The sequence below is a fragment of the Rattus norvegicus genome, chromosome 10 (assembly GCF_036323735.1).
Source record: "Rattus norvegicus strain BN/NHsdMcwi chromosome 10, GRCr8, whole genome shotgun sequence".
Classification (NCBI taxonomy): Eukaryota; Metazoa; Chordata; class Mammalia; order Rodentia; family Muridae; genus Rattus; species Rattus norvegicus.
The window spans coordinates 46,950,772-46,975,813 of NC_086028.1; the positions used below are offsets into that span (position 1 = coordinate 46,950,772).

General features: G+C 40.2%; 1 protein-coding gene across 9 annotated transcripts in view; it reads right to left on the minus strand.

Annotated features, from left to right (window-relative positions):
* Positions 1 to 266: 266 nt before the first annotated feature.
* The window catches only part of Ulk2 (unc-51 like autophagy activating kinase 2), a 78,807-nt gene continuing 54,031 nt past the window's right edge, over positions 267 to 25,042 (minus strand). For 3 of the 9 annotated variants that reach the window (XM_063269010.1, XM_063269009.1, XM_063269012.1), the window contains 9 exons: positions 23,822 to 24,108; positions 23,383 to 23,570; positions 22,970 to 23,076; positions 14,250 to 14,399; positions 11,401 to 11,609; positions 7,801 to 7,979; positions 7,020 to 7,138; positions 6,584 to 6,741; positions 876 to 5,474 (listed from right to left, as the gene is read on the minus strand). In XM_063269010.1, the coding sequence (XP_063125080.1) occupies positions 5,145 to 5,474; positions 6,584 to 6,741; positions 7,020 to 7,138; positions 7,801 to 7,979; positions 11,401 to 11,609; positions 14,250 to 14,399; positions 22,970 to 23,076; positions 23,383 to 23,570; positions 23,822 to 24,108 (1,727 nt within the window). In that variant the 3' untranslated portion in view covers positions 876 to 5,144. Of the gene's footprint in view, positions 5,475 to 6,583; positions 6,742 to 7,019; positions 7,139 to 7,800; positions 7,980 to 11,400; positions 11,610 to 14,249; positions 14,400 to 22,969; positions 23,077 to 23,382; positions 23,571 to 23,821; positions 24,109 to 25,042 lie in introns of all 9 variants that reach the window. The other 6 variants (XR_010055178.1, XR_005489813.2, XR_005489812.2 and 3 more) reach the window with 5 other exon arrangements.

Genomic DNA, 25,042 nt, shown 5'->3' on the forward strand with positions numbered 1-25,042 from the left:
TGTACGAGACAAGTTCTCTGAGCACTACTGCTCAGAGACAAAGATGAAGGATAGTTAAAGTGAATTCTGTGCTTCTCCTCCCGGGTTTTCACATAGTTGAGTCCACAAGCTCATGACTAATTTGCCCCAACTCAGGTTCCTCTTCTTTGTTCTTCAGAGACTACGAAAGGCCATTTCTGACAGGTCATATCTAACCGAGCACGGTTCTTATGCTGGACTGTAGAAAAGCTCCTCTTGTGGGAACCAGTGAACACTGTACTATGGAAAATAAATCATTCATTCATTTATTGAATGTTCTCAAAATAATTAAAGTTGTGTATCAGCAGTTTTAAGCACAGTATTCCCAAGCAGGAGAAATGCTACTTCACAGGGCCAGCTGGGTAGAGAAGGGAGTAGAAAACGGATGAGTTGGAAAGAGGGATGCCATTCTTTCTACCTGAAGTGCTGCAGGAAACTGACACCAAGTACTAGCTCCATGCAGAAGGGATGTATAGGAACCCGGGCGATAGATGCATCCAGGACCTACTCTGTGTCCGCATCTCTTCTGCATTCAACTCAACTTCCTTCTACCGTTATAAATAAACTAACGAGAGCTACACCAGCTCCTATAACTGGTTCCTGTGAGGCTGCTATTCTTCCTAGTAGAGAAAAGGGCACGTGAGGGCTGTAGGAAGTAATTATGTCAACAACAGATCTCCAACATGTGACAGTTAAAGAAAATCCACATAGCAAGAAAACCAATTCACTCATAATTCCTCTACTTACATTTTCATGGTCAATTATTTTCCAGGTTAGGATGTGAATACAGGTGCTGACCCATGAGTGTGTGAACTTGTCTAATTCCATTTTATGAAATACATGATATGAAATAAAAATACAGAAACATAAAGCATTTATTTATTATTGCTATAATCAAGGCAAAAATTTCTTTAAACAATTGGCCTTGATAATGGTAGGATATCAGAACCATTATTCAAGAGTTTGCAGTTGCTCTCCACTGCTGAGATGTCGCTGCTTCTCACACCACCCACAAGACCTTGGTCACACAGGAAGAGCTTGAGAGTAACAGTGCAGTTTCAACACTCACCTATTCCTGACTTTACACCAACCTCATCCTCTCCAAAATTGTTGATATTATATTTTTAAAAAGTGTAGAAGAGGAGGCCAACTACATCTGCTTACTTGGAAAACCAACTGAGATAAACAGGGTGATTAAGAGAACATGAAAGAATTTAGTGTAAAAATTACAGAAGACATTTTATCACTAGTATAAGGAGGGGTACAGTCTGTCTGCAGGAGCCGGTATGACAGTCACCAAGGGTTTTAAATCCTGGAGCAGGGCAAAGAATATTGACGACCAAGTTTCCGACCCACTCTCAAAAAGCATCTGGCTTGACAAGCCACTTCATATCACCCCAACTGTACCCTAAAAACACTGTCAGCTTTATTTAACCTTGATATACATTTGTACAAGCAATTTAAAAAGACTATTCCACAATGACTCAGTGGGTTTTACCTGGTTTGAAGATAATGCAGTTACAAATGAGAGGTAGAAACACCGTAGTAAAGACCTAAAAATACAAACATCCTATACATAAACGTTCAAATTAACTGCTAGAATTTCATACAGATAAATAATGTAAAAATTACATTACTTTGTTCACCAAGTAAATGAAAACCATTTTCTCTGTTAACTTTAATCAGCACACTAAAGTAAGTGTGGTGCCAAAGAGCTTCTGTGCAGCTATCAGAGCGCAGGTCATTATGTCAAAGTTTTGAAGTAAAAAGATTAAAACCGGTGAATGGTTTATTCAAGTATTAAAGCAGGTAAGTAAAAGAAACCAAATAATATACAACATAGAAACCATTCTTGGGGAGATGTTGATCTGCCATGACCAGCTATTTGTGAACTCAGGGTTAACACTGAGAAGTACACATTAGTCTGGAGAGAGCTGCCCATTTTTCTAAGGGAAAACAAACCTCATTTCTTACTAATTTTATGTAGAAACTCCACATCACTAACAAGCCATTATTCATCACTTTGATTTGGCCCTATAAAATTCTCAAGAGTATTTCTTGATTCATGATAGCTTTCTAATACTGCCCAAATCAACAGCCTTTAATAAAACTAAGGTCACAAGAATCGATGAACATTCTGCATGCACAACAAAAAATGCAAACAATCAGCAACTCAAACTTCCACTGAGAAGATCTGTGGGTGAAGATATATCGCAGGTGAGAAAAATGCAAAGGCTCACATGAACGCAAGTTCTGACCATTTACAAGTTCAGTGGAGAGTACACATGAACTCTGAAAAGGACATATGTATGTAATCAAGTAAAATATTTTAAACAAGTCCATTGTGCCTCAGTTAGTTTTAAATTGCAAAATCCAATACATAGTTATTTAATAAATTAGTGCAATATGAAAGATTTTTGGAAGATTAACGTCATGTCCACATTAGATCAAGTTGAAGATTTCACAGTTCATCCAAGAGTCACCTTGTTTCTTCTTAAAATTCCTTCTCCTGAGCTGTTTAAAGATGCACGCTCAGATTCAGGCAAACTTACCCCAAATCTCAAGTTGTCTGGATGAGCTGTATACTCTTTTGCTTGTGTATGCTTTAGCAAACATGGACTTTCACATATAGCTCAGAGAGCTGAGTGAGGTCACTCACTTTGTTTCCTGTTTAATTATCCACAAGAATAACTGTACTTATGATACTAGTTCTAAGGTACATTTATTTGCCAGGTTCTAATAACTCGAGCCATGTGGACAACTCTTTTGCTTCTGCTTCTAAAAGAGAAAGGAAAGAGGGAGTGACTTCTCCAATAAGGCAGGTTTCCTACAATATGTAGTAGTTTTGTATTGTTTTCCTTCTTAAGTTGCTGTTTGTTCTTTGGTAGTCACCACAGTGTCCTGGGATGGGTGACAGAACCAAGATGTAATCAAATGTATCACCTCCTGTTTCACGCTGGTCCACAGTCAGGCACCTCCTGTTCTATGCTGGTCCACAGACAAGCCTGCTCCTCACACAGCTGCAGTGCTACAGCAGAGCGCTGACAATCTTCTTTCAATACTACATTTATCTAAAAATAAAATGTAAAGTGACATTAATCATAAAAACTATTTGTGTTTTCTAACCCAAGGACAGAGGAACTAAGGGGGGAAATCATGACTCTCACCACCATAGTTCCTGCTCTGTCTTGGCCCCAAGGTGAACATAATGAATATACTTTCTTTCCTCTGACCTGCAACAGTTCAGATATAACCTGCAGGTTAATGCTGCAGTGGAAAACTCAGATTGGCACAACGACTCTCCTTGCTTAGAAGTACAAGTAACTTTAGGAATGCTGTCCTAAAACCACAAAAACAACTCTTCATACCAGATACTAGGGATGGATATATATATACACACTACACACACACTGCACACACACACTGCACACACACACACACACACACACACACACACACACACACAAATATACATACACACATATACATACAGACAGAAATATATCTATGTTTATGTATCATTCTGGTATCCCATCCATCTGCTAGTTATATAAAATATGCAGTACACAGGATCCTTACAATATTCTTTGGTTACTACACCCAGAAAGCTTAAAAGAGTTTTATTCAATAATAAAACAAAGCCCCGGGGTTGGGGATTTAGCTCAGTGGTAGAGCGCTTGCCTAGCAAGCGCAAGGCCCTGGGTTCGGTCCCCAGCTCCGGAAAAAAAGAAAAGAAAAAAAAAAAACAAAAAAAAACAAACCCCCCCTACAGTCTTAAACAAGAACCTGACCACAAATAATGCGATGACAACATAAAGGATGAAAGTAATCTATATTCTATATGAAGCCTCTCTAGTCCTTACAGCATACAGGGCTGGCACTGTTGTCAACATCTCACAAAAAGATTAATAACTTGTTCAAGTTTTTAAAGTCAAGATCCATCTCAGGCAGTATGATTCTACATCTAGAAGACAAATTACAATCTGTTAAATTCAGGGGCTCTTTACCCACAAAGGATTCACTCTAAGATCCCTATTTAGGCCCGAAACTATAAACAATATTGAATTCTATCTACAAACACAGAACCATCGACACAGCCTACCTCACAACGCTGCTACTAAGAGACTCATAGGCAGGAGGCACACATAGCAAGTGTGCACTGGACAGGGGGATGCTTTATGTCCCAGCTAGCAGAGGACAACTTGAGATTTTGTCATGCTGCTCAGAACAATGCCAAATGTGGATGGGGAAGAAGAGAGGCAATGAGAAACAACAGAATCAAATATTATTTGGAAAAATCCCATAATTGAAGGCTGGAGAGATCACAGCAGCTAAGAGCAATGGCTACTTTTCTAGAGGCCCTGGATTCAAGTCCTCCCACTTACATGGTGCTCATAATTCTCTGCAACTCAAGATCCAGCGGATCTGATACCTTCTTCTAGCTCCCAAAGGCATCAAGCATGTAGATATACATGTAGGCAACACATTCAAGCACATAAAATAAAATAATAATAATAAAATAACGAGTTGAGGGGGTTTACAACCCCATAAGAACTACAACAATATCAACTAATCAGAGTTCCCAAAGTTCTCAGGGACTAAACCACCAACCAATGAGTACACATGCAGGGACTGATGGCTCCAGCCACATATATAGCAGAGGATGGCCTTGTTTTGTCCTGGGAAGGCTCATTTCCCCAGTGTAGGGAATGCCAGGGTGGAGAGGCGGGAGGGAGTGGGCAGGTAGGGCAGAGAACCATCATAGAAGCCGGGGGAGGGAAGATATGATGGGGGGGTGCTGGAGGGGAAACCGGGAAAGGAGATAACATTTGAAATGTAAATAAAATATCCAATAAAAGGAAAAAAGAAAAAAATTAAATGTCATGATACTCAATTCTTTTTCTGTTTGTTTTCTCTATATATCCCTGGCTGTCTTAGAAGTGGCTCTGCAGACCAGGCTGGCCTAAAAGATCTGCCTGCCTCTGTCTCCCAAGTTGTGGGATTAAAGTCATGCACCACCATTGCCTGACTGATACCCAATTCTTTAAAAACTAAACAATTAAAAAAACTGCTATGGCTGTTATTCCTCAGTTCTCAGACACACCAGAAGAGGGCATCAGATCTCTTTACAGATGGTTGTGAGCCACCATGTGGTTGCTGGGAATTGAACTCAGGACTCTGGAAGAGCAGTCAGGGCTCGTAACCGCTGAGCCATCCCTCCCGCCCCTCTCCTCAGTTCTCTGTGTAATAGTCCCGAGTTCTCTTTCTGTGGAGAGCGGGGGTGGGGGTGAGGGAGGGGCACTGCCGGGCCAGCACTTACACTTATGCACACTCTCAGCATCTGCAGGGTCCTGCAGGATCTTACTTAAGCCTTCCAAAAGAAGGGCTGCCTTGTGGTATCGCTGAACGATGTCTTCAGTCTGCTGGAACATCTCATCCAGGGCTGCAGACTGAACCTGGAACCAGTTAACAAAAGATTTGGAACTCCAAGGATATACCAACCCTATGGACAAAGCACTTTAAAAAATATTACAATCAATACACTTTATGAAAAGAAGGAAGACTCTGTAACGTCACAGCTAAATCCAGAAAGGAAAGAAGCAATATAATTCCTTGAATAAAATCCCTACGGTCTTAATGTGGTATGGTGTGGTATATTACCATTCCTGCCAATAGTTTAGAGCAATAATACACTCCGGTCACTTTCATTCCAAAGCTTTTTCATAAAACTATTTAATTTAGTAGCCGTCAAGGTGAAGCCAGGGTACATCAACAATAAAGGTGCAATTATCTAAATGGGAGATATCTATTATACTGAAAAGGTGTAAGAACATTAGTCCATAAACCTTCTCCATTTAGATACTTAATAACCCTATGTTACAGATTTCTTAGAGCCATTTCCCACAGTAAATAGAAAAAAAATCCAGTATAGTTAACAAATGGAAAGATAGCTTTTCCTAAGTGTCTATAGTTCAGTAAAGTCAGTAAATTGAAGTCAAGCACCTAAAATTTTGGGGATTAACAAAGTACTATTTTTTTCTAAGTTTTACAGAGCCAAACTTTCTTAAGTAGCAGAAAATATAGAAACATATTAACTTTTAGATAAAAACTATAAAAGGATAAGAACATACCTTAGAAATGAAGTTTAAAAGGAAATATAAAAATGTCAAATACAACCACTAGGATTATAAACTATAGTAAAGTGATTAAATAATGTTAAGTACTACTTAAGTCCAATACATCTCACACTTTGGACTTGAGAAAGGGTAGTATATAAACTCTTTTCTTGGTTGTTTTTTTGTTCTGTTTTGCTTTTTGTTATTTTGAATCAGGGTTTCTCTGTAGCCCTGGCTGTCCTTGAACTCACTCTGTAGACCAGGCTGGCCTACAACTCAGAGATTCATCTACCTCTGTCTTTCCATGTGCTGGGATTGAAGGCCTGTGCCACCACACGTAGCAGGATATGAACTTTTAAAGGTCAGAGCATTCCAAGTAGGTGTTCAGTTCAAAAGACACCCAGAGAGAAATATTATAGTTATAAAATATTAAGTATTGAAAGGTTTACCATTTCCACAGCACAATTATAGATGAGTTTCTCTGCAGTCACACTGTTGATTTCATCAATAAATCTCTGTTTATCAGAGAAGAAGCGATTCAGCTTTTCTGTAAGTTTCTTGCACATGGTGATGCAGAATTTATATCTTTCATTCAGATTTTTAACAACTGAAACAAAGTTGAAATGGGAATTATTTTTCATTTCTTCCAGAAGTAGCACAGTGACATATACCTCTCCCACTGTTGGAAGGAAAGTGACACTGCACGGTCACTGAAGGAAAAGATGGAAGGCCAGGTTCTAAGATCAGCACAGAAAAGCTGGTCCAGCACTCCTGACTTCTCTGTACCAGTAAACAATTAGAAACAAAAGATCATGGCTGACTCTGCCGGACAGGAAGGCGCAACTCCAAGACCCTTGGAGCTGCACACCACCAACTGTTCTGTACCTTGTTTCACAGCCGTGGATGGGCTCAGCTTCCCGGACTTGATCTGAGCTTTGGCGAGATGCAGGGAAGCCGCCAGCAGCTGTGCCGCCTTCATGTACAACACCAGCTGCTCTACCCGCCTGCACCGGAGACAGGAGCAGAGTTATCCTGGGAACGGACCCAGAGGCTCAGCCTGCTAAGTATCAGGCCACCGTCCAAACCGCTTTTCCAGGGGACTAGGTCCTCGTTTTTCCCACTGTGAGAAAAGATTTTCCTGTGTATCCCTGACAGGTTTCAATTTATTAACTCCCCAGCCTTAGTATCCCAAGCGTTGGGTGTAGAACACACTTGGCTCCTCCTGACTTTTCAATATATATCTAACTCCTGAAGGGAGAAGAACTAGTATGGACAAGTAGATGTGAACTTTGAATATTATGGGAACACTGAAACAAAAATATGTATAACTTCTTGGTCATCAAATGTCTCCAGTGGTAAATTTTCGGAGAAAGCTAATGCTAAGGTTGTATAATAAACTCTTGCTAACTAACATCTCACACAATGGAACGACTCATATTTTCTTGCAGCTTTCAAAAATGAGACCTGACTTCTAACAAGTAACAATGCCTATGTTTAAGATGCAAGTTCACAGGTTGGGGATTTAGCTCAGTGGTAGAGCGCTTGCCTAGGAAACGCAAGGCCCTGGGTTCGGTCCCCAGCTCTGAAAAAAAGAACCAAAAAAAAAAAAGATGCAAGTTCACAGAAACCATAAAGAACCTGGAAATGAACGACAGGCGGTACCTACCCCCAATCTTTGCTTAGCTGGCTTATCTGGTCCACAACTACACTCTCCTGAATCTGATACAGGGACACAGCAGATGTGCACAGCTCAGGGTTCCCACCCCTCACTGCTGTCAGGTCCAGCACACACTCAGTAAACATCAGCATCATGTTCAGATGACGTAAGGTGTCTGTGTGTTCTCGCTGCAAAGGCAAGGTGTTTTATAAAATTTTACATTAAGAACTTAGTTGTATTATATATACAAAGTTTCCCCATATTATGAGTGTTGGAATGTTCAAAGAAAATCAATGTTTTTAAATTTCAGAAAGCTGTTAGAAAATAAATACAAATCAAACCAAATATTATATCTGGAAATGTCTTCATGTATTACAACACCCACATGAGTAGGCTGTAAACTGTGCCTTTATCAGAAAAATACCACCGAATTAACCCAAAACCTTAATAATTGAATCAACGTATGTAAAACAAAACATGACAAACAGACATCAGAAGTGCAAGAGAGGGGGTTGGGGATTTAGCTCAGTGGTAGAGCGCTTGCCTAGCAAGCGCAAGGCCCTGGGTTCGGTCCCCAGCTCCGGAAAAAAAAAAAAAAAGAAAAAAGAAAAAAAAAAAAAAAGAAGTGCAAGGGAGGGTTGGGAAGATGGCTCTGGGGTAAGTGCATGGGTTTTTGCAGAGGACAGAGGGTAAATTCCCAGCACCCTCACAGTAGCTCACAAACACTTGTAACTCTAGGTCCAGGGCATCTGATGCCCTCTCTTCACCCACATGGACAACAGACACGTGGTACACAGACATATAACACAGACAAAACATTCCTATACATTAAACAAAGTAATTTTAAAAACTGGAGGACTACAAGAACGGCTGTGGGTGACACAGATATAGAGATGCTTGGCAGGTAGAAGCACTTGCTTTGCAAGCTTGAAACCCTCAGCCTAATCTCCTGAACCCATGAGGGGAAAGAGGAAAAAGACAGGCATCTGTAATCTCAGAACCACTAGTGAGATGGGAGGTAAAGAGAGGAAAACCATCCAGAAACCCATGGGTCAGCTGTCTAGGAGCACACATTGCAGCAGAAACAAGATAGATCCTGCTTCAACAGAGTCCAACTCCCAAAACTTATCCTCTGACCTTCATGTGGCATCATGGCACCTACACTCTCATATAAATAATAAACTTAACTCTCTGAATAACAGGAATTACAGCTGTTGCCACCAAGAGCTACATATACTTATAGTTTAGTGAGCTTACTGACTTATTATTTTAGGAAGTTTTAGACCTGGGGTAGTTTTTAAAGATTTATTATTTATTTTATGTATGTGAGTACACTGTAGCCATCTTCAGACACACCAGAAGAGAGCATCAGATCTCATTACAGATAGTTGTGAGCCACCCTGTGGTTGCTGGGATTTGAACTCAGGACCTCTGAAGAGCAGTCAGTGCTCTTAACCACTGAGCCATCTCTCCAGCCTCTGGGGTGGTTTTTAGTTAAGAGTAATTCACAACAAAGCTCTGATTTTCTGTGACCTACTTAGTTATTGATGAGACCATGGAGAGACTCTCTAAACGATGTCCTTTCAAAACAAGTTTGTTCTAAAATTTTCTTCTTTAGTTATAAATGAACTTTAAAATCTCAAATAAGGGTGGGGTTGGGGATTTAGCTCAGTGGTAGAGCGCTTGCCTAGGAAGCGCAAGGCCCTGGGTTCGGTCCCCAGCTCCGAAAAAAAGAACCAAAAAAAAAAAAAAATCTCAAATAAGACTAAAAATTTCTTTCTACTATGTGTGTGGTAGAGGAGTAGTATGGGTGTCTTTCCTTGATCAGTATCCACTTGTATTTTAAAACAATTATTCGTATTTTTGGTGTCTGTGAATGTAAATGTATGTGTGGACACTCACTTCTACATGAACATGGAGGTCAAGTGAGGATGTTGGGCATCCTCCCCCACTCTCTGCCTATTCTTTAGAGGAAGGGTCTTTCTCTGAACTTGGGGTTCCTATTTTCTCAGATAGGCTTGAAGCCAGCAAGCCCCCGTGTTTCCCTCTGTTCCCATCCTCCAAAAAACTGGAATTACAGGTGTGTGTGTGTGTGTGTGTGTGTGTGTGTGTGTGTGTGTGTGTGTGAAAGGGGGGGGGATATACTTGGTTTGTAACCTGGATGCTGGGATCCAAATTCTGGTCCTCATTAATGTGTCTTAAGGGTTCTAAATCACTGAGCCTTCTCCCTGCCTATACCTTATGTTTTGTGACAGGATCAGCCCTTAAATGTGAATCTGTGATCCCGACAGACTGACTGGCAGGAATCCACTCACTCAAGGCTGTTGTTACAAGCATGCCATGTCAGTCTGTCTTTTTCTTTTTTAAAATGTGGGTTCTGGGGACCAAAATTCAGGTTCTTGTATTTGTGCATCAAGCACTTTGCTGAGTCATCTCCCCCAGCCTTCCAAGTTTCTCTGAGACAGGAGAATAAAACACTCGCATCTCTTAGGTCTCTCTGCTGTATAACAGTGTATTGGGCTATACTCACCAAAACACAGTTGTCCTTAAGTTGGGAGGGAGGAACTGAGAAGAACAACTCTAAAGTCACAACAGCAACCTGTGGTTCTAGATCCTCCTTAGGGCAGATGACACGTAGTGTGTGCTTTTTTTTTTTTTTTTTTAAGCAGAACTGGATCCACAGAGAGAAAGCCCTGATCTATGAGTATAAGCTTCGAGTCTGCGTAAGCAGGGATATTTCTATGTGAATGGCTAACCTGGTATTGTGACTTATTGTTACTATTAATTGACATAGGGTCTTACCTTGTTGCCCAGGTTGGCCTCAAACTTAAAACCCTGCTATACGTGCCATCATGTTGGCATAATTATTTTTATTTTATAATTTAATATTTTTAATTCTTTAAGAATCTCATACAATGTATTTTGATTATATTTACCACTGATTCCTCTTCCTAATTCCTTTCAGATCCATTCCCGCCTCCTTATCTCCCAATCTTCATTTCTACTTTTTAAAAAATAATCCACCAACTCCAATTTTTGCTGTCTATATACTTCTAGGTGTGGGCCATCCACTGGAGTGACAGAGATGACATTCTTAAAGAAAACTGACTTTCCTTTCACATTAGTCAAATTGTCCATAGACTGGCATTGTTTTAAAATTTATGTTTAGATACATTATTTTTACCTAATAAAGAGAATAACGGGTTGGGGATTTAGCTCAGTGGTAGAGCGCTTGCCTAGCAAGAGCAAGGCCCTGGGTTTGGTCCCCAGCTCCGAAAAAAAGAAAAAAGAAAAAAAAAAGAGAATAAGTTTTGAGGATAAAAAAGTTATGTTTCTAGGGAAAACCTTAAAAAATCTTAGAAACAGAGTTGAGCATAGGTGGTGCAGAACTGTATTCCTAGCACTGGTAAGTTCAAGGCCAGCCTTGTCTACACAGTTTTAAGACATCCAGGGCTATACAGTATGTCTCAAACAAACAAACAAACTAAACTAAACTAAAAAGGGAATTGGAAATTGGAAATACTTGATATGGTTTGTTCTTACCTCATCACTAGGATACTCACATCAGATCAACAATGTACTCACACATCCCTGTCACCTCTTCCCTACCTCCATCAGTGTCTCCTCTGGTAGTTCAGGGGCTTCAAAGGTGATGAGACCCTCTAGGCTGGGTGGTGAAGCACCGTAAGGCACGTATCTTAGGCTGGGAGCTGCCTCTGCTCCTGGTGGGGAGGAGCCGAACCCTGGCGCAGGAGGGGAGCCCACACACACTCGGCCACTCGCAGAACACAAGGAGCCTCCTGAGCTGTTGGACCCCACTGCAAAGAAAAAATACTCGTAGCACATGTTCACGGTCAGTCAGAAGGGTTTCACACTCACTCTGCTCACTACTGAACATTACCTACTGAAGTGACAAAGAAGATACTTACAGTCCCAGGCCCCTCGCTCTATAAATAGATGAACATCTCTTTGTATACACACATACACATGTAAATAGACGAACATCTCTCTTTACATACACACATACACATGCACATGTAAATAAGATGAAATCAGCCTCTCCAGTTTTCCACACTCCATTTTAAACAAATTTGTATAATACACAATATTTCTCTCTCTATGCTTCACAGACTTGATCAGTATAAAAATGCAGCTGATGCTCAGTAGTTTACTAGCTTTACGTATACAGTGTATATATATCTGGGAAAACTTTAATTGCTGATTTTTTTTTGTATTACAAATTATTACTAAAAAAATTCTTCTTAAATTATTTTTATGTGATGAGTATTCCAAAGTAGGAATGGAAATTTCAAAGTGTAAACATTATAAACATTTTTTTTTTTTTGAGAAAAGATCTTCCAATGTATCCCTGGCTGTCCTGGAACTCTCTCTATAGACCAAGCTGGTTTAGAACAAGAGACTTGCCTGTCTCTGCTTCCCAAATGCTGGATGTAAGTAGGTGCCACTACACCTACTATTCACTACAGTTCTCCTGAGACTGGCCACACAGCTTTCTCAAGAAGCATTAGGCATTCCTACTAAACCACATCAGCCCTGAACTTATACTTGGAAAAACTGCTGATACAGCTGAGCCATGGGGGCAAAGTCTTTACTCCAGGCAGTTCTGAGACAGAGGCAGGCATCTGTGAGAGTTCAAAATTAGTCTGGTCTACATAGTCAGACACCTCCCCTACCCCCGAGAGATAGGAGAGAGAGGACAGAGGGAGAGAGGAGGGGGGAAAGAGAGAGGGAGGGAGGGAGGGGGAGGGAGAGAGAGAGAGAGAGAGAGAGAGAGAGAGAGGGAGAGAGAGAGAGAGAGAGAGAGAGAGAGAGAGAGGAAGAAGAAGAAGAAGAAGAAGAAGAAGAAGAAGAAGAAGAAGAAGAAGAAGAAGAAGAAGAAGAAGAAGAAGAAGAAGAAGAAGCAGCAGCAGCAGCAGCAGCAGCAGCAGCAGCAGCAGCAGCAGAAGGGGGTTGGGCATTTAGCTCAGTGGTAGAGCGCTTGCCTAGGAAGCACAAGGCCCTGGGTTCGGTCCCCAGCTCCGAAAAAAAGAACCAAAAAAAAAAAAAAGAAGAAGAAGAAGAAAGAGAAGAAGGAAAAGAAGGAGGAGAAAAAGAAGAATTTGTTTTGTTTTGTTTTGTTTGGAGACAGGGTCACTCTGGGCAGACCTAGCTAGCCTGGAATATTTTTGAGTATCTATAAATAATGCTTTAGCTCTACCTTTCATTATCTTATCTTTCCCTTACTAATTTACAAGTACCCTGATTAGTAGCTTATTAGGAATACAAGAACCCAGAGGACACGAAAACAGCACATATAGTTAAGACACAATCATTTCAAACTCACTCTTAATACCTTTAAAAAAGACTCTACTATTTTAAATTTTGTATGTGGGTTTGCACACATGGTGCAGGTACCTGCAGAGGACAGAGGGACTGGATCCACTGGAACTAAAGTTACAGACACTTGTGAGAGACCACGTGGATGCTGAGAATTAGACCCGGATCCTCAGGGAGAGTAGTCAATGCTCTTAACCACTAGTCAACTCTCTAACCTTAATCAAATACTTTCTTAATTTTTAGTATTAGTAGACATCTTAGATAATATGGATGACTTTAAAAATATAGGATTAAGTACAAACACTGGTACCTGAAACACAAAAGTAAAATAAAATTTAAACCAAATCTGGTGGCATGTGCTGTAATACTAGTAGCTAAAGTAAGTAAGAGGAGCTCAACTTAAGGCCAGCTTGGACTACACTGTAAATAAACTCAAGGCCAGCTTGGGAAACCCCAAAAAGAAAGGTGTGTGTGTGTGTGTGTGTGTGTGTGTGTGTGTGTGTGTCCGCGCGTGTGCGTGCGTGCGTGCAGGCAAAATAATCATGCATACAAAATGATTTTAAATGGTGGTGTATTGAGGGTGTCAAGTCACACGCTTGCACTTCCAGCACTTGAAAGGTAGATGGAGGAGATCAGGGGTTCGAGGTTATCCATGTGAAAGGGGCTGGGGAAACTGGGAATGCAGTTCAGTGGTATAGCATTTGTCCAGCATGTAGGAGAGCCTTGGGATCAATTTTGAGCTGCCCAATAAGTAAATTAAAAAGTATATTTTCCAATAATTTATTAGATCTGCTAAAATAAGACCTCAGTCTGAAGAGTGAAGTAGAATACAAACACGTCACGCACGTCTATCTCTTCATGGAGAGGTCACATTTTACCGTTATGTTGCACACAGACACACGGAAATATACATAGAGTATATATTACTTTAACTTTACAAAGTCCTCCCTAACATGTCACCTCATTTACTTCTGACATAACTCTTTAAGGGAGGTAAACAGCTATAATCACTTTATGGGGACAGAAAGCAAAGGCTAGAGAAGTGAGGGATTTGTCTAATTCACTACACCATCATCAGAACTAGTCACACCATGTCCTGAACTACAACAAGCGAGTCTTACCTGAGGTGGTTCTTGTTCGAAGGACCATGTGAGTACAAGTAGGGGCTGTGGCACTGTGTGGAGGAGACCCCACGGTGAAGAGGACAGCTCTGGCGCTTGCTGCTGTTCCTGCTGGCAATGCCAACACAACACCACAGGCTCCTGCTGGAGCTACAACAAAAAGTTGACCAGATATTAGATTACATTCATAGTATGCCTGTATGTAATTGTAATATAAGGAAACAGACGTTTATTAATTTTAACATTTATTTTTTATCATTTTAATTATGTGTGTGCAATGGAGATTATATGCAAATGGTTATAGGTGTTCACCAAGACTGGAAATGTCGTATCTTCCTGGAGTTGGGAGTTCTAGACAGCTGTGAGCTGTGGATGCTGAGAGGCACACTTGGATCCTCTGTAAGAACAGTAAGCACTCTTAGCTGGTGAGCCACCTCGCCAGCCCCATTTAATATTAATTTTTAGAATTCTGACATTCACTCTAAGATTAGATTATTCGATATAATATTTCCAAGGAAAAATACTTATTTTAGAGTGTCAGTGAGCTGGTGAAATGTGAAAGTGTTCACCGCCAAAGCTGATGGTCTGCATTTGATTCCGAATATCCACAGGGTAGAGGAGGACTGCCCCTGGTAAGCTTTCCTCTGACTTCAACATGAATGTATGTAGTGACATGTACATGCCCACATACATACACACACATATAAAAAGTTTAAATATAATTAAAAGAGTCGGGAGTGGTGGGTCACACTTGTTTTTTTCAAGGTAAGTCTCTCTGTACCTTTGGCTGCCCTGGAACTCACTCTGTAGACCAGACTAACCTTGAAATTAGAGATCTACCTGCCTCTGCCTCCTGAGTACTGGGATTAAAGGTGTGCACCACCACCAAATGGCTGATGTGTCATATTTTTAATCCCAGCACTTCGGAGGCAGAAACAGGCAGATCTCCAGGAGTTTGAGGGCAGCTTGGTTTACATAGTATTCTAGGCCAGACAGGGCTATATTATGAGACACTATCTCAGAAAAAAATTCCATAATAAAAGAATTTAGAGTAATACCTCTCTTCTATTTATGTGAATATTCACACCAAAGCCCAGTATTCAATGTTTTGGATAGTTAGAAAATATCTGAATTGCAGGTTATATCTGTTGATAATTAGAAAATTAGACAATGAAAACACAAAGGTAAACAACAGAGATTAGAAAGACATAAAAGTTTAAACAAAGTATGTCCACTCAGACTAGACCCTCACACCTGTGAGAAAGGAAGCCCAGGTAAAGCAGGTGCTGAGCAGGCTGGGGCTGATGGGGTGAGCTTGGATTAAATGGAGATTGGTAAAAAGTTCCCCATCCAGCAAAGCATGCAGAATCAGCAAGTTTAGTTCAGAGCCTTTCCACATTCAGACATCTAAAAATTAGTACCTTTATGGGACCAAATAATAAAGTCAAATTTACAATACATATCAAACATGAAAGAAGAGACTTTATAACTGAGGGGAACTACATAAGACTTCTAGTTTGGCTTGCCTTCACATGACCATAAGTGATTTTTGAAGTTATTTAAGTGTAGGAGAGGTTTGTTCAGATTTCTGTGTGTACACTGCACATGTGCCTGGAGCTTACTGGAGGCCAGAGCAGGGTGCTGGATCACCTGTACCTAGAGTTAGGAACAGTTTTGGGCTCTCATGTAGGTACTGGAAACTGAACCTGGGTTCTCTGTAAGAGCAACCAACATTCTCAACTACTGAGCCATCTCTCCAGCCCCTATAAATCACTAATTTTGAAAGGTTAGGATAGAGTCAATGCTCTATACACTTTACCTAGTATGACAAGGCTGTGAGTTCAATTCCTAACACTACAATCTCGTCTACATAGTAAGTTCCAGGCCAGCCAGAGCTACAAAGCAAGGGATACTGTTTTAGAAGAAAAAAGGCTAAACAGTATGCTATTAAGTCTCCCATTAACTTTGGGCAGATAACAACTTTGACTGAAGATGCCTAAGAAATTAGCACAGTTCAGTGTCAAACAATTAATTATGTTGTCTTTCCTTAGTCCATATCTTTAGCTGAAGGTTAACTATCTCAAAGAAAGTAACTGAAAAGACACACAACTTACAGATGGGAAGCTTTCTGTCTCCATGTACAGAGCACAGAACAACTTTGGATAACACTGAAATATGACCACACACAAAGACACAGACACACGCACGCACGCATAGCCTTCTGTTCCTATTCCTTAACTAAATGTGGAACTTTGTTTACTGTGCAAGAATTTAACGTGTTTATCACAGAGACTGGCCTGAAAAAGGAAGGTTAATTGTTACTGCAAGTGTTCTCTAGAAGGAGGAGGGCATGAAGCCTGGACGCTGGCACAGCACATCCTTTCCCTGATCACTGCACGTTCAACTTTCCCTTCCCTAATATGACAGTGAGTGATTGTACTGTGCTCCCCAAGATGTTGTTTTAAAAATATTTATTTTATTTTATGCATGTGTGCCTGGCTGTATGTACAAGCATACAGGAACGTATGGAGATCCCCTGGAACTGGAATTACAGTGGTGAGCCCGCCTGTGAGTGATGAGAACCAAGTCTGGGTCCTCTGCAAGAGCAATACGTGTTCTTCACTGCTGAGCCATCTGTCCAGGCCCCATAAGGAACAGATTTGAGGACAATATCCTCTTCTGTCTTCTGAAGTCCATACTTAAAACTGATTTCTTTCTTTTCAACTATATAGTCTCTGAGTAATGACTTTCAAGTGGTGAGCCTCCAAATCTAAGAAGCCTGAACAAATACAAAAGGAAGTTCCTGCAATGCCCATCCTGTCTACAGGAGAGCACTACAGAACTAGAGAGCACTTCGATATTCCAGGGAGTAAGCGAATGCCAGTAGAAATTGTGAAGAACATTCAAACATTTAGAAAATGAGGCAGGTACTCTATTCAGGGTAATGTCTGTGAGGCTTCTACTGCATCAAGTACTTAAGGTCAGACAGGGCACGGCAGAGCACTCCTGTACTGTGAGCACAGAGCAGTGGACGTAAACCCATCAGGATTTCAGGTCCTCCCTGGCTACATATGAGATCAATATTTCAGAAAACAAGTATTTACGGATGTTTATTACTGTACTTTAAGACCCACTGATGTTACTATTTTTTGGAAGGTTTGAAGTTTTCCCTATTATCAACAATTTTCATTGCCTCAAACTGAGAGTTCATGGTTAAAGAAGAAAAATGTGTGATTACAAATGTTAACAAAGTTCAAGAGAAAAAAGAACATGAACTCTCAAAACTGATGGGTGGTAAACATCCTTAGGGAATAAATGTTTCACAACCAATAACTTGGATTTAAATTATAACATGTGTATGTAAAACTATTATGCAATATAATTTTTATAGAAGAAAACTAAACAAATTAGTGGTCACTCAGATTAGCTGTTTTCAAAATATTTTCCCAATCCCTAGTGACTGAGAAGAACAATTTCTAGATTATTCACATGAAGAGCTCCTTCCTTCACAGACCTACTCCGCAGTAAAACTATACTGAAGAAAAATTATTTTTTTTGCATTGTTTTTTTTTTCATTTTATTTATTTATTATATATTATGATTACACTGTCGCTATCTTCAGACACACCAGAAGAGGGCATCAGACTCATTTCAGATGGTTGTGAGCCACCATGTGGTTGCTGGGATTTGAACTCAGGACCTTGGGAAGAGCAGTCGGTGCTCTTAACCACTGAGCCATCTCTCCAGCCCAAGAAAAATTATTTTTACATAACCACTTGATATCTGGAAACTGTTAAGAACAGACACATTGTTCAAATCATCTTAAAACACTGTCAATTTTCACTCACTGGGCTGTAAATGTAAGTGGAGAGTAAGGAATTCTGAAGTAGAATTGCTTTCCTTCTGAGCAACATCACAGACTCATACACTAAGACATGAAGCATCTTTTGTCCAGCACATCCTTCCTGTATATGCTACCTGCTCACTAGCTGTCATTCTAGTGTTTTAGTCAAAAAAACTCTAATGCTACTTAACAGTGACAACCAACAATGAGAGTTGGAGATGATGAAGTAGCCTTAGCTGGCTTGAAACTCATCATGTAGACCAGACTGGCCTCAGACTCAGAGATCTGCTTGTCTCTGCCTCCTAAGTGCTAGTATTAAAGAATCCTATACACCATTGCCCAACTAAAGTGCTTTCTTTAAGTACATCTCACATTAGCACAAGAAAGGCAAGTCTCTGACAACACAGTATTTTGAGAGTGCAAGGGAGACCACATTGACATAGCTTCTATTAAGAGTATGTGCTGTAGCATATTGCCATCTATATAATATACTGATATTATTGTTTTGCTTATTGGTTATTGTTAAACTCATACTAGCCTTAATTTACAAATTAAACTTTACCATGTATGTATGGGGGAAAAAAACTCCATCATATAAAAAGGGTATTGCAGTATCCATGGTTTCAGTCATCTGTGGTAAGTCTTGAAATGAGTCTCTGGCAAGTAAGGAGGAATGACTGTACAATAGCAGAAATCAAATTCGATACAGAGACTCAACAGTAGATAGTTCAGCAGAACTAAAGAGTCTAGGAATTTAGTGATAAAGCAACAAAGTATGTAATCAAAAGAGCAGTATACAGGCTGGAGAAAGAGATGGTCAGCAGTTAAGAGCACTGACTGCTCTTCCAGGGGCCCTGAGTTCAATTCCCAGCAACCACAGGGTGGCTCACAACCATCTGTAACGGGATTTGATGCCTTCTTCTGGTGTGTCTGAAGATAACGACATTGTACTCACATACATAAAATAAATAAATCTAAAAATAAGACTATGGTTAAGTTAACACGTCACAGGATGTATGGATATTCTACTGTCTCTTAGTGCTAATTGCATTTTAGTACCAATTCTCTATCTTCTTCCTATACTCTAAGGATTTCTGGTCTATTCACTCTGTGCTCAACCTTAAGAAACGAGGCATTTGCCTATCTATGCCTGACTTATTTCACTCAACATACTCAACATCTGGTTCTATGCTTCTTGCCATAAATGACAGGGTCTTATCTTATTATTTTATAAACAATATTCCATGTATGTCGGTGCCATGTTTTCTTCCTTGTTAGACACCTCAGTTGATTACATGACTTGGTTACTGTGGACAGTGATCCCTAAACATTTGCCATAGTGATTTCATCTCCTTTGGATATCTTCCCAGTAATGGGACTGTTGAACAGTTCTGGGGAAGGATGCTACATCCGAGCTACAGCCCAGCCACCGTCCTTCTATAATAAGCACTTACAAGTTGCTTTAGCAGTTCACGATGGTGGGGGCCACGTGATAGGGGCAGTTCATATCACCAAGGATCAGGAAGTGGAGAGCAAGACAGGAAGGAGAAAGGCATAATACACCCCCCAAGAACCTCTATCCATGATTCGTGTCTTGCAGGTGTGCTCTCCTATCAAAGTTCCCAGAACCTCCACAAACAGAATGACCACTGGGTTATCAAGATTCATATTGAAAATATGAATTTATAGAGGGAATTTCAGATTCCAGTCAGATTAAGTTTCTTTCATTGTGCAGGCTTCTTAGTTGATACAACTCCTGGCTTGTTTTGGGGCCCTATCCAAAAAGTTCTTTGCCTATACAATGCCTTTCAGTGTTTAATTTAGATCCGTGGTCTATTTTGTGTTGACTTTACACGTATGGTGAGAAAGAATGGTCCAGCTCACTTACTGAAGAGACTGTCCTTTCTCCAAGTATTCTTAGTATTGTGATACACAATTTATTGGAGAAAAAAACTATTATTAGAGTAAGGAGGCATTTTCAGCAGATAATTGTGGCATTTAGGCACAACACAATAGCAACAAGAGGCAGCTGTGAGACCCCTGCAGTGGCCCTGTGCTAATTTATGCAGTTATGCTTTATTTATGATTCTCTTAACCAAGTGGCTCCATGTATGCTATTTTCAGTGTTTTAGAAGTTTTTTTGGTTCTCTTACGGCTGAGCATCTCTGCAGCCCTGTTGATTTTAGTATTTAAGTTTTGACGTATGTTAACTTTTGATAATAGATGCATATAATTTTGGTAATAAATTCTAAAATTCTTACCTATATAATTATGTATTTATGAAAACCCTTTTTCTTACACCAAGTAGTGGTGGCTCACACCTCTATTCCCAGCACTTGAGAGGCAGAGGCAGGCAGATCTCTGAGTTCAAGGCCAGTCTGGATTACAAATTGAGTCCCAGGACAGCCAGGGCTACACACAGAGAAACACTGTCTTAAAAAACCCAAGAAATTGTAACCAATCAACCTAACAGCCATCAAAAAAGAAAAACCCAGGAGCAACACACATAAATACAGTGTACATATATACATGAAGGCAAAACATTCATAAACATAAAATAAAAATTCTAAAATAGAATAACAATCCTGTTGTTAGAGCAACCTGTGACATAAGCAAATGCCTGGTACATTTGCTAATACCACAAGAATGGAGATGGAGACAAAGCTGTATTTAAGTAACAAAGTGACACTGGATAGAAACAAAGATCTATACACACAACTAAACACAACCAAAGATGGCAAATCAGAAAATAGTGCAGTGAGCTCCTAATGTAAATTACCTTTCTAAAACTCACTCACTTTAAAAAATATTTTTACTATTCTTAATTATATGTATATCTGTGTGTGCACACACTGTAGGTGCCCCAGAAGGCCAGAGGATACAGTGAAGCTGAAGTCAGAGGTGGCCGTGATGCCCTAAGTGGCTGATGGAAAATAACCATCTGCAAGTCCCGCTCCAGAGGATCTGACACACTCTTCTGGGCTCTTTAGGCACCAGGCAAATGTGACACACACACACAACACATACATGCAAGAAAACACTCATATACATAAAAAATAAAATCTGAAAAGAATACATCATGTCATACGTAAACTAACAATGATAGCACTGATAGAGAAATGAGAATTGGTCCGTAGAGGGCAAGTTCCTCTATCTTTACCAAGATTAACTTAGTGTGAATTTGAAATTGATTGTAATGGAGTACGCCTTTAACCCAGGACTTAGGAGATGGAGGTAGGTTGATCTCCGAGTTTGAGATTAGTCTGGTTTACAGAGTGAGTCCCAAGATGGCCAGAGCTACTCAGAGAAGCCCTGTCTTGAAAAAAAGAAACAAAATATCAAAATGTGACATTAAACTAGTACACAAGAAAGCAGTAAAGAAGGTCAAGGGTTGGGTGTGGTGACACACATGCAATCCCAGAACTCTGGAGGCAGAGAGGCAGGAGAATAACCATGAATTTGAGATCAGCCTGGCCTATCTAGCAAGTTTCAGGCCAGGCAGGGTTGCATAGTGATTATTCTGTCTCAATAAAGTTAATATCCAACTTTATGCATGTAAACGGGACATGCCTAGATTAAAGCACATAACACGTACTGCAGACACCTTATAAGCAAGAACAGGATGAAGGGACACATCAAATCCTATGGTTGTTAGGAGTTGTTCTTTTCTGATTAGAAAACAAATCCAGTCAGGTAATTTGCTGGCCCACATATTTTTGAGAATACAATAAAGACAATAGAGAACCAGGTACAATAGAACACGCCTTTGATCCTAGTACATTCAGGAGGCAAAGGCAAGTACATTTCTGTGAGTTTTGTTGAATAGTACTCATCTACACAGTGAGTTAGAGGAACATCCAGGGCTATGTAGAGAGACCCTGACTCAAACATACAAAAACCAAATCACCAGAGAAAATAAGGTTATAAAAGATTGCAAAATTTAGGTATATGTAGAGATTCCTAGAATCCATCCCAGAAAATTTAATTGTAAACAAGACTGGGTTAGGGCATGGAATCTCCCTGTTGTTTATTGTTTGTTCAAATTCAAAGAGCCAGAGTTTGGGGTCAATCTAAGGCCAGTGGGAAAATTCCACAACAAACCTCTGAGCACAAAGACCCCTCCCTTCCAGGAAGGGTAGAGCTAGTTTAGTTCCTGGAACAACTACAAGCCAAAATGTCAAACAAAGCCACCTGTGACTCCCCAACTGACCCCCCTTGGAAAGTCCCAAACGGTCCACTGACCACGGGTCAGTTTGAAGGTTGCTTCACTCCACTAATAGTACCCTGCCTAGTTATTAAATTCTGCCCTTATTGTTTGAAATCTGTCCTTATCAAAGGTATCTAACTCCGTTAGAGTCTGCTCAGAGTCTTCTCTCTCTTAAAGTGGGGCGGCCCCACAGTGCTGGAACAATAAAACCCTTCTTGTTTTTGCATTGATTACCGTTTCAGTGAGTCTCATTCAAGGAGTACCTGTAGAGGTCCAACTCAAACCTCACAAAATAATATAGAAAGGGGTGGTCAACAGATTTAAGCCCTGGAGAAAATCTGAAAGGTTCATGGGTCTCACTAACTGGATATTTCTGAGATTCAGCAGCTATAAAAGAAATGCTTGGGAATACTGTAATTAGGCTAATTATGGCCAGGATGTTCCTACTGACAATAACATTTTGGTCACAAGCCCTTCCCATCACGGAGCACTGAGTAAGATTTGTTTTGACAGGTACTGAGGAGAAGGAAAAGATGACAGAGATGACAGAGCTATAGCTATATAAAAATATGTGTACTGTTTTAAGCCAGCCTCCAAGCTTGTGATAAAGCAATAAATTACGCATATGCTAACAAATTACCTGTTAGCAAACTAAGAAAAACTTCTTACCTACATCCATTGGTCGTTCTGTGTTTAAACTATCTGTGCTGCCCTGGTGTCCACCTAAAGGTGCCTTTACGTGCTGTTGTTCTGACAACTTCCCGGTACTGACAGATCTGAGGAGAACAGTGACATGAATAAGAAGGTGCCTTTTTTCAGAAATAGATGAAAAATAAATCAGGGTATAAATAAACTCTCCTAACCAAAATAAAGAGTTTATTCGAGAAACTCATGAAGAGCTCTATGCAGTTACAGGAAAAATCTGTAATTTTTATAAATTCCAAATGTATATGGTAGATATTAATTACATGGCATAAACCACCTACTAAACTAATGTGTCTTATTGCTTTAATAAGAGAATGCATTGATTTAGGTAGGGATTAGTTTTCATGTAAAAGGCTAAAGAGAGAATAGTCTTTTACCTGCCAAATACCGCCTTGCTCTGCTGCTCAGATCGATGCCTCTCACTTCCTTGTACTAAGAGGCAATGTGAACACTGACGAGGGTCATTTCCATCTTTGGACTGGCTTTCAGCAGGTCCATGACGAGTAACCAAGGCTAACAGGTTAGAAGATGCTTGTGTTTTAGGGATTTTGAAAGGAGCTGTAGTCTAAAGAGACATATGTAAGCTGGTTAATATGATGCAGAAAACATGGTGCACTGGTCGTTGAGTGCAGACTTGGGACAGATGCTGATCCAGATACCAGCTTTTTATTTATAATCTGTGCAATATTGTGCTATTCATTTAAGCTCTTTAAGGCTCAACTTCCTTTTCTGAACAGTAAATGTTCACTAAAATTGTAACTATTCTCACAATGAACCCTTTCATAAAGTACCAGAGTTCATATGTATAAAACATACCTTAGTAGGAGAGCCAATGATTGTTGGTAAAGGAGTTTTAAAGAACCAGTCAGAACTCCGTGGAGAGGACCCCATATGCTTGGTGGGAGAGGTTCCAAGGCTGCCAGGCCGACTCGGCTGAGGTGAGTAACTATATCCAGCCCCGGCAAGGGATGGACACACAGGGTCAGAGTGCTGCTTTCTGAGCTTCTGCTTGTTCTGATAGATATCGGTGAGGGTGGGTGCACTCTGCAGTCTAGCACCCAGTAAGAGTGACTGTGGTGACTGGGTCTGTGGCACTGGAGAACCTATCCACAAAATGAAGACAACATTAAAACCCACAGAGAAGTGCAGAGATAAAAAAGAAAATGAAAAAGGCAATTGGTGTGCATGTGTGTGTGTGTGTGTGTGTGTGTGTGTGTGTGTCTGAGGACTGGTCAGTCTCTCAGGGAGTGCACGTGGAGATCATAGAACAATCTCAGGTGTTGGTTCTGGTACTTTACCTTGTTGGAGACATACACAGAAAGACACGCAGGCATGTGGGCAGGCAGTGCAAATACCGAGGAGAGTAGGCATCTCTTTTCCATATAAACTGTGCTGTTGTCAAGCAAAGGCCACTAGCTTTAAGGTCACTAAGACATCTTCTTAAGTTTCTTGCAAACCAAATTATTCCTGATAGCGTTAAGAACATGCAAGTGTTCCTAGTGTCTAAAGTATTCTTTTCTAAACCAGCCACTGAGGCCAGCTTTGGTGCTGTATACTTGAATTCCCATAGAGAATATGCTAAAGTAGGAAGATTTCAAGTTCAAAGCCAGTCTTTACACGGCAAGACGCTGTCTCAAACAAGCAAGCAAACAAACAAACAAAAAACCAACTGACTAAAAAAACCTCTAACATTACAGCAACATAAGAAAATACTTAACTGAAAGCCAAGCATGTTAACGCATGTCTTTAATCCTAGCACTCTCTAGAGGTAGAGACAGAATGATCTGAGATCAAGGGCAGCCAGGTGTAAAGAAGGAGTTCCAAGACAGACTGGACTAAGTAGAGAAACCCCATTTTAAAAAACAAACAAACAAACAAACAAACAAACAAACACAACTGGAACTTTGCTATGAAACATTCCTGCTTGATCACATTCTATACCTGACATTAAAACATTATTCTACTTTTTAGAGAAATAAACTTAAATAGAAAAGTAAAGTTTGTGATAAATATCATGATCAGAAAAAGTTACTTAAA